General features: G+C 34.8%; 1 protein-coding gene across 1 annotated transcript in view; it reads right to left on the bottom strand.

Annotated features, from left to right (window-relative positions):
- ANTXR2 (anthrax toxin receptor 2) overlaps positions 1 to 10,846 on the bottom strand; it is a 180,869-nt gene that overhangs the window by 76,512 nt on the left and 93,511 nt on the right. The window contains exons 14-16 of the mRNA XM_010845903.1: positions 10,034 to 10,126; positions 4,740 to 4,907; positions 4,366 to 4,446 (exon numbers count right to left, since the gene is read on the bottom strand). Coding sequence (XP_010844205.1) covers positions 4,366 to 4,446; positions 4,740 to 4,907; positions 10,034 to 10,126 — 342 coding nt within the window. The remainder of the gene's footprint in view (positions 1 to 4,365; positions 4,447 to 4,739; positions 4,908 to 10,033; positions 10,127 to 10,846) is intronic.

Raw genomic sequence — 10,846 nt, forward strand, 5'->3', positions numbered from 1 at the left:
GCGGCCTCGGAGCCATGAAAGGAGAGCCATTTGGCTGGAAATTCGGCGTGACGGGCCTTGCAGGGGAAATGTGCGTGACTCCGGGTTTGGTTCTATGGACGCTGATGTGTTTATGAAACTAGACTCTCAAGAGGCAGAATCTGCAGTAAACAATTTATAAAGCCATGACAGGATGGGTTTTCGAGGTGGAAAACGGCACTGTTGACTAAGGGGAGGTGGTGTTATTTTGGAACCATAAGCCACAATCTGAAAACATGATGTTTTATTGTCTCTCAAGCAGTTTTGTTGTGTCTCCCCCACCCCCAAAGAAAGAGCATGACTATTACTTTCTTTAAAATTGACAAATGAGAAAGTGTTCTCATTTGTTTCTTGACAATATACAGCAAAACTGCATCCATGCCCAACGAAATGAAAATGTTTGCAAAAGTCCTCCTAATCTCTGCAATGTACAAATTGCTTTAAACACACACACACACACACACCTCATACCATTATGCACACATTTCACAAGAAGCATAGTCAAAAGTAAATACACTCAAGCCTTTACAAGCACAGAAAAATAACAAAATTATTTGCAAAATTTATTCACCAGTTTGTTGATAAGATTAAGTTTTTCTTAAAAAGAACTGGCCTTGAACAGCTAGTAACATATATTCCAATGAACTATTTGATATGCAGAGACAAATCTTTTTAGTGGGAATCAATATTGATACATATATATACCTATATACACCGTATATGTTCAGTTCAGTTCAGTCAGTTCAGTACACACATGTTTAAGAAATCTTTCATCAGTTGTCTGAGTAGTCAGAGATCTATATTTTAACTTAGTTTTATCAATTACTGATTGGTTTCAGGGGAGTCAAGTTGAAGTTAGAATTTTATCCTTCCTTACGCTGGCAGAGCCTAGTCATAGGTAAATCTGGCTATCTAAATGTGTCCAAAAAAACCCTCCAAGACTAATTTTCTCATTAGGTGATTATGCCCCAGCTTGCCTAGGAAATCCAAAACAAAGAATAGGCAGAGAACTAGAGGACACTGCTACTTGGACATCTTTGTCTTCTAAATTTAAATTTTCCTCTACTCCATGTAATCCTATGAGATAAACCATATCTATATAAACTAAGTTGATAAAAACCTTGGGGTTCAGACAGTTTAATTTCTGAGAGCTTACCTAACTAGCCACAATAAATAGAAGGTAACAGTGAGCCATGGTCTTCTTCTCCTGCTTAGATAATTATGAAAGCAAAGCATCCCATCTTACTAACGTACATAAAAATTAGCTGTGCCAAATATGTTCTGTATCACTTATTATCCTATCTCTGGGTCCTCAATTTCTTACTAGGTAAATTAAGTTTCTCAAATGAAAGCTATTCTAAAGCAAAAGAAAAGTACTGGAAATTTTAAAATATTATATGGTCTTTTTTAAAAAACAAAATTTGTGGGACGCTGGCATATCAGCACAGATTACGCCATGTACCATGCAAACAATTTTATTTAGAGAAATAATTAAATATTACTTTTTGGATAATAATATTTGATGTATTCCAGTCATTGTAAAGTTTTTAAAAATAAAACCCACCAAACATTTACTAAGATTAAGTGTCCTATGTTTGATGCAGATTCTTTGGGGCATAAGTACCAAAGTCCCATGAGTGGGCTGTTATCAATAACAGTATTTACTGTTATCAATAACTGTTATCAATAACAGTATTTACTATGCTCATGAGGAAAAGAATAGAGCAATTAAAAGACTTCAGAAGAAGAAGCAGCCAGAAAGAAAATTAGCATAGTGTATAAGAAATGCATAAACTAGTATAAGAAATTAGCATATGGAGGATGGGAAGTTAATATGGGAATTAACTCTATCAAATTAACTCTATTAACTCTATCAAAGAGGTCCTGGTAGATGATACAAAGGTGACAGAAACTCAGATATTCTTAATAATCTTTGTGAAACATGAAAAATGGGGAAATGAGGAATAAAAAGAGGGGAAGGCAAAGACTTCCCAGGCTGTCTAAAGGGAAAAAGTTATATGCTGTAAACTATAGGTCCGACATCAAACCCTAGTCTAAAAAAATAAATATTATAAAAGATCATAGCAAGAACTAGAAGCAAGAAAAAAATAGGTCACAATTACTTGATTTCCAGAACCAAATAATTCTGCATCACTGATTCGGTTGAATGGGTGAATACATAAATATACGTTATACCTTAAATACAGAAAACTAATAACATTTATTAAATATCCTTGTGAATAAGATGGTAAACTGAGTTAATACTATTGGTGGGCTTCTACCTCTACCATATTCATTTCAATTAACAGTGTGGAGTGTCAATCTGTGCGGAAGGTGCTCATGGAGTACCCCACTGAGGTCTGAATTTGAAATAAGTGACAAAAATTTGCAGTTGACAAAATTTTGGAAGCAGCAAAGCCATCAAGAATAGGTATTATGAATAAAGATTAAATCAGGCTGTGTCAGACACACATAGAATCATAATATATATCTGATGAAAAGCAAATCAATTAACTGAACCAACAATTGATATTTACTAAGTTTAAAGTCCTGCATTTAAAAAAAAAACCAAATTTAAAAATCATAAGTCACATATATAGGTGAAGAGTGAAAAAAGTGGTAAACAAAAAACTGGGAAACAGAGAGTTTACTACCTTTTGTCTATATTTTTTAAATACAAAATCTTTTAAAACTGAAAGTTTTGTGTTAACTGTGTCACTAAAATACATTTGGAAGAAAAAACTGACCTGAACTAACTGAAGAGTATTTATGGTCTATTATTATCCACCTGTACTAATCAATATTTCTGTAACAGAATGTCTCAACACTGAGCTCAAGAGATGATGCTTTCCACAGTATATAAACAGATATATGGACTGTATCAGAGTCCTAAAATCTGAAAAATTCTGAGTTTTGAAACAATTTAACCTCAAGAGTTAGGATAAAGATTCTAGGACTATATCAGACAGAAGAATGAGCAAATTCTCAAAAAAACAAAGGAAATTTTGGTCAAAATAATGAAAGCATTATTCTGCAATCATGGAAAAATAAATGATGCTTTAACCTGCTGGGGCAATGTGTAAACTATTCTAGCACTATAATCTAAGAAGAACGTTAGATTTACTTGGTATCTAACAAAGTGTTTGGTACATTTTAGACATTAGATAGATATTTGTTTGAATTAATGAAAGAATGATTATAATGCATCATTCAGAAGCACAAATATATCAATTTATCCAAACTCAAAGATTTCTTCTATTCCCAATTCATCATTCTGGCTTGAATCCCCAACCCCCAGACTATCTTTTAATCCACACATCACTGTTCTCGGCCACCTCAGAGATTTTGCTCATGACGCTTCATCTGTGGAAATACTCATTCCACCTAGCTCCATCTGATGAAATCTTATGCATTTTCAAAACTAGAAGGCCTCTATTTTTGATGAAACATTCCCAGATTCCTCCAGGAAGAGTTAATATCTCTTCCTCCATGTACTCAAGAGTACTTGATGCTTATCTATATATGTCTTAGATCATGTTCTGGAATAAATTTTATTTTTGTGTGTATCCCAAAGTTTAGATTTCTTAAGGGCAAGGCTATCATCTGTACCCCTCAATATTACCAGATGCTATTACTTGTGCATATTTATAATCTACAAATTACTGAATTAACTCAAAATTAGTACAAATGAGAAAAGGCCATAAAACTAAATTTTAATCATGAGAGTTAAAGGAATATAGAAGGTTACTGACAAGAGTATTGGAACCACTGTCTTGTTTTTGCTAATACATCTTCAGTGCTACCACTATACCCAACACTTAAAATGTTGAAAATTAATGTCTAAGTTGGGGGACAGAAAACTAAGATGATGCATGAAAACAATTTTAAAACCTAAAAAGTGAAAGTCTAGCATATTGAAGAAGAGAGTTGTTACATGTCGTTTGAGAAGCAGAACTTTATATTATGCATTAATTTGAACAGAGGCACAAACTTCTTAAATATAAGAAGTTTGTATTAACCACAGTGGTTTGGTAATGAAAAAGCCTGCTTCACAAACCACCTAATTCTCTCTACCTGTGGTCACAGCAAAGGGTAAATTATCTGTTAGGGATATTCCAGGAATATTTTCTCAAATTGGTTTTCTAAATGGTTGAACTCAGATGTTTTTAAAGTTATCTCCATCTCATAGAAGTAAAATCTTAAGATTTAGATGTTTTGATAGTTTAAACACCATGCTAGAATCATATAGCATTAAATATAGCTTGGAACTTAAAATACTAATCTCATCAATTATTTCATCCTTAAAAGAATAATCTAGTTTTTTCCCAACACATCCCAGGTACAAACCTCATCTCCTTCCTGAGGTCGCATCAAGGAAACTCGGTCGTACTGCCTCCGCAACAAAGCCCAGAGCGCGTCCAGCCGACCCTAAAGGGAAACATGATCTGTAAATCTCTGGGAAATGTACTCAACCTCTGCTTGCTAGATAAATGAGCTAAAATGAAGAAGATAAAGTCTTTTCCTCTACTCTCATTTCTTTCATAAATTAAATGAATAAATAACAAAAACAGAGTTTCTTGTTGCTGAGAAATGACTCGGTCAGTCATTAGAAGGTAAATTGAATGTCTGCTGTTTGATATACCTTGGTCCTCCTTCAGGGAGACTAAAAGGATTACACTTTAGGAAGCTGCAGTTAAATCCCACAAAGTTTGAACAGTCACCTTAATTGGCGTGTACCACTTTGTCTGAGGAGGCTGGTGTGTGGGTTTAGGTGGCGGTGGTCTCGGTCTGACGGGTTCCTCTGGTTCTTCAGGAAGGGTTACCACAGCATTTTTGGCTTTCTCCAGCCTCGCACCTTCTTCTGTAGATCCTTTATCACCCCAACGAACCTTTAAAACAAAGGGAAATATTGCTATCAGACATACAGTGGCCTAGGAGAACAGACTCTTGTTCAGCTGGTTCTTGGCTCATCACCTCAGAGTCAAAAGATGAGTAAGTAACCTAACTCCAAATTTCTCTTCTGAGATTTAACAGATTTTTCACCACTCTTTATGTATTTAATATCAGGATCCTAGAAATAAAGACCCTTTATAAAAATTTGGCATCGATTAAATTTGATACAACCATTTCTCCATTATTTCAAATAAGGAGTTAATTTGTATTTTACAAGGGAAATGTGTAATTTTATTCTCTAGGTATGTTCTCCTTCTAGCTAAACACACATCCCTATATACTGGTGACAATGGTTGAAATAGATGGTAATGATGATGATAATTAGCATTTACTGAATAATTATCATGTGCCAAGCTGCATTTAATCCATACAAAAAATGCTATGAGGTAGATACTGTGTTTTTTGCTTCCCATGGAGGAAACAAAGATACAGAGAGGTTAAGTGATGAGCCCAAAGCCACAAAGTAAGTAGCAAGACAGGGATTTGAACATGTTAGTCTGAAGTGGACAAGATGTTTCAACTAGGTTCGAATTTTACAAATATATTTTATAAAAGAAGTTAATTTTTCCTTCCAAAATTCCCATCAAGTTTGACTAAGGACAAAAGTGTGATTAAACTTTCGCCTTTGGAAGTAAAAATAATTATGTATGTTTTATCTTCAGTTTGTTAAGCAGCTCTCAGTCTTCAGTTCCTCTGCTCATATGGATATGGTTATTTGACATACACATTTTTCATTAAGGAAGACAAGTCTGAAAAGACTCTGAAGAAAAGAATTCAGAGACATGAGAGATTTCCACAAATTTGGGGGAATTCCTTCCTCTGAACACCCTGGATACTGAAAACAACTGCAAGGTCAAGTGATGTTTTCTTTATTTTTCAATGAAAATTGGCTAAATCTGAGCCAAATTTTTTTCCAGTGTGGGGATGTGAAGAGGATGCGGCCCCTGGAGGAAGGTTTTGTTCATCCAAGAGCAGCAGAGAAGTCTAAAAAGCAAGGATGTTCCCAAAGAAGACAAAGATAAGTGAAGCTCTAAAAAGAAACAGGAAGGCCTGTCCTGGGCACACAGCGACTCACCAGTGTTAAGTAATTTCTACAAAGAAAAAATGATTAATAAGCTTTTTAAAAGCATTTTAATGACCTGAATTAGTGGACAGGAATACAGATGATTGCTGTTCATAGAAAGATCTATTCATAGCTTTTTGATAAGGCTTACTTAGATATTTTTACCTTTTTTTAACTACAATTTTAGAATAGGTTTTCAATTTCAAGTGGGCCCTGTTGAGTCATTAAAATGTATCTGTATCTTTCAGTGTGATCAGTGGTACTAGAATGTTCTTTATGAGGTTGTTAAAATTGTTTTAAACACCATTAAACCTTTAGAGCTAGATAGTTGGCTTTCTTTCCAGAGAAATGACCTTCTCTTTCAAATCAGCGTCTTCGCCTAGATTAATTAAAACTTTAAAAATCTTTAGATATATCTAAATTGAACTAAAAAATTCTAAAACCAGGACCCATCTCCTGCAGTTGTAAAGTCTCAATTCTAAGAGAAAAACAAACAAAAAGTAAGATACATAGTCAAATAGTATCATAACATAGAGAAGTAATTCAGAGTAGAAGTAGGTAAAATTTAGGACCATCCAGAAGTTATAGATTTTTAAGTCAGATTTTAACTAGTGCAGCATTCACAGTTGATATCACAGAGGTAATGGTAATTGTATCCTTCTTCTAAATAACATTGGCACCATTCTCAGATAAAGAACACGAAGATAGTTGAACTTGAGTTCTCACCCAACGTGGCATTTCTAAGGACTCAACTATTAAACAACTAAATGTATGATACTAGATTAGTGGAAAAGTCCATTTTACAACATCTTATGGAAAAAACTGAATGAACTTTTTTGGCCAACACAATATATAATTGTTGTTCCTGTTGTTTAATCACTAAATTGCATCCAATTCTTTTGCGACCCATGGATTGTAGCCTGCCAACCTCCCTGTCCATGGGATTTTCTAGGCAAGAACACTGGAGTGGGTTGCTGTTTCCTTCTCCAGGGAATCTTCCCGAGCCAGGGAATGAACCCATGTCTCCACTGGCAGGCAGATTCTTTACCTCTGAGCCACCAGGGAAGCCCCAATTATAGTTGCTGAGGTCTAAAATAAATGCATTACATAAATCCATTATTCTTAGTTCATCATAGCTGTTTCATCATTATCATCATCACTACAAACAATAGCACAATCCTTTCTCACTCAACTTCAAATTCTAAAGCTAGGAAACACTATATAGAGTTTTCCTTAAACTCTTATAAACAATTAAATATATATACATACTTATATGTATAAATTTTAATATTTTAGTTTGACCACATTGAGATAGCCAAAAAGGATAAAAGAATAACAAGAATAGATTGCTAAAGGCAGCCTTAACAAAATTGACTTTTGAATATTTTTTAAAAAGTGCAAATTTGAAAGCTAAATGTTTCCAATTCTATTTGGTTTTCATAATAAACAATGAAATTCCATAATTTCTGAGCATATTCAGAGGTTGTATCATAAAGGAGCAATTTCAGAACTGAGAAAAGAAACAAAAACAGTTTCCTGCTGAACTGCCAGAAACACACATGTGAAGTCATCAGGTACTGTGGCTCAGCTGTGCTAACAGCTATTATTAACATCAGTTCAGCTCCAGCTTTCTGCAAACAACCATTACCATAGTGTTTAAGTATTTAATGTAAAGGAGAAGGAAGAAAGACTTTCTACTAAAATTCCTATCCTGGCTTAAAACAACATTTAGTTACAAAGACTTATTTTTTAATTCAGATGTACCATGATTTCTATAATTCCATTTACTTTCCCTTTAAGGTATTTTTTTTTTTAAGGAAAATACTTTCCAGATTTGAATAGGCATGATTTTAAAACAAGGTATGTTTTCTATTTTTCCTCTCCAAGTTTAAATAAATTCACGCTTGAAAAAGTCCAATGGTGCTTAATTCTCAGTATATTTTTATTGTGTATTTTTACGTATTGTGTTTCCCCTTTGTGATGCCCATATTTACTTGCTCATTTTTTTCATCATTCCCATCCTTATTTCCTCCTCACTGATGGAGTAGTCCATAAAATGTAGCCAAAATTATCCATGGTTAGGGAACTTCCCCAGTGGTCCATTGGTTAAGACTTTGCCTTCCAATGCAGGTGAGCGGATTTGATCCCTGGTCTGGGAAGTTAAGATCCCACATGCCTCGCAGCCAAAAAAACCAAAATGTAAAACAGAAACAAACAATATTGTTTTGAAAAACCAAAATGTAAAACAAATTGAACAAATTTAATAAAGACTTTAAAAATGGTCCACATTAAAGAAAAAACTTAAAAAAAAATTATCTATGACCAAAATGGACTCTGATTTGTAAGTGAGTCCTTCTCATAAATTTTCTTCAGCTAAAAAGAAAGGGCAATGTAATTTCATATTAGGGCTTCCCTAGTGGCTCAGACAGTTTAAGTCAAAACTAAAACACAAATTAATAAATTTCAATTTGACTAAATTTTAAATAAAAGAGTCAATAACTCTTAAAACTTGAAATGTGAGTTACTCAGGGATGTTCATGGCCCCATGGCTTTCCTGACCATATTCCAGTAATATGCCTTTTAACTTGGAACCCATTCAGGAGCTCATGCATATGCTTTTATTTTCTGTAGAAAGAGACTCCTAATCTCTGGAATACTAGAATATTGGAATAACAAAAATCTGCCACAATTCCTTGTGTTTTCAATAAGAACAAATATACCAGGTGGCTCAGATGGTAAAGGACCACCTGCAATGCAGGAGACCTGGATTTCATCACTGGGTTGAGAAGATCCCCTGGAGAAGGGAGTGGCTACCTACTTCAGTACTCTTGCCTGGAGATTCCCATAGACAGAGCTGCCCGGCGGGCTACAGTCCATAGGGTCACAGAGTTGGACACAACTGAGCGACTGAGCACGCGTGCAGTGTATTTGAACCCCACTGTCATGTGGCATTCTAGATGTGTGGATTTCAAAGTAGAATCAGACTTATTATTCTGATATAAATTAGTACATGCTCACTGACAAATAGGTCATGAACAAGCAGGGAAATACATAACACAAACTGAAAATCACTCCATTCAAAGACAACTACTAACACGTTGTGCTAATTCCTGTCTAACCGCTTTCCCCCTGCATACATCTTCTTATATACATGCTTTGCCAGGATCTGTGATTAATAATAAAGTCATGATATCAATGAGAAAATCCCTCCAATTGCTCCCTTGGGTGGGAGGCTGGCTTATCTCTGCCACTGTTAAGGGGTCAGTGCTGACAGGGCTTGCTTATTATTAATTATTCCACCACACTGAAAAATATGTCTGTGGTGATAAGAAGACCTCATTTGATATTTAAGATATAATATTTAAGTTCTATTTTAATCCACACTTTTTGCCAGTCTAAAAATTTAATACATTCTATAAATGATATTTAATATTAATTATGATTATTCATAAGTGGCAACTAAAACCTATTTTTATTTTCATGTTTTTAATATGTTTATTTTAATTGGAGACTAATTACTTTATAATATAAAACCTATTTTTAAAAAGCCTTAAAGGTACTTCCTCTACATTTGTGATAGGGTCATATTCCCTCTACTGAATAGTTTAACATTTTTTTCTCCCCAAACAGTACTAACTACTGAATCTTTTCAAAGACATTCATTGTTACAACTTTAAGTAGTTGGCTTCTTCAAAGTTGATGTTCTCTGTAGTCATTTTTTCCAAAACAGTGAGGAAAATCCCTAATTTTGTTTTGCCTTTTAGAATTCAGGCATCTTATCAATGCAATCCATTGGCTAATGAAGTCAGTTCTTGCACAGTTTTGAAATGGCTAGAATTATTCCATGGAAAAAAAAAACTGCCCCCAAAAATACCACATGTTAAGAAAAATTGGATGGTATTAGGAAATTGAGCTGTGAAAAGTAGTTTCCATGGCTTAATAGTTCTATAAATATATATTCCAGATTAGCAGCTTCTATTTTTTTTAAGAGATACCAACCTCCATTCTTTTAATTCCTCCAACACCTCGACCACCATAATAGGAAGCATCCACAGTTGGCCATTTCTTGGTAGGCAGAGGTTCTTCTTCTTCCTACGCAGATACAAGTTTTAAAAAGGTGTTTAATAATTTCTTAAAATGTTACTTAGTCAGAACTGGCTCACATTTAGATATTTTTCTGAATAATACCACTGATATGGAAGAAATATAGTAAAAATTGCACATAGCACAAGTGTATGTACTTCTGCTTATGTGTATAAATTTCTAGTGAAGCTCTACAGAATATAAGGGCTCCTTTCATTCCACAATTCATGGAATCTACCTTATTTTCCCATCATTTCATGGGAAATAGATGGGGAAACAGTGGAAACAGTGTCAGACTTTATTTTTCTGGACTCCAAAATCACTGCAGATGGTGACTGCAGCCATGAAATTAAAAGACACTTACTCCTTGGAAGGAAAGTTATGACCAACCTAGATAGCATATTCAAAAGCAGAGACATTACTTTGCCAACAAAGGTTCGCCTAGTCAAGACTATGGTTTTTCCTGTGGTCAGGTATGGATGTGAGAGTTGAACTGTGAAGAAGGCTGAGCACCGAAGAATTGATGCTTTTGAACTGTGGTGTTCGAGAAGACTCTTGAGAGTCCCTTGGACTACAAGGAGATCCAACCAGTCCATTCTGAAGGAGATCAGCCCTGGGATTTCCTTGGAGGGAATTATGCTGAAGCTGAAACTCCAGTACTTTGGCCACCTCATGCGAAGAGTTGACTCATTGGAAAAGACTCTGATGCTGGGAGGGATTGGGGGCAGG

This window comes from Bison bison, unplaced genomic scaffold (assembly GCF_000754665.1).
Source record: "Bison bison bison isolate TAMUID 2011002044 unplaced genomic scaffold, Bison_UMD1.0 scf7180017864228, whole genome shotgun sequence".
NCBI classification, from domain to species: domain Eukaryota; kingdom Metazoa; phylum Chordata; class Mammalia; order Artiodactyla; family Bovidae; genus Bison; species Bison bison.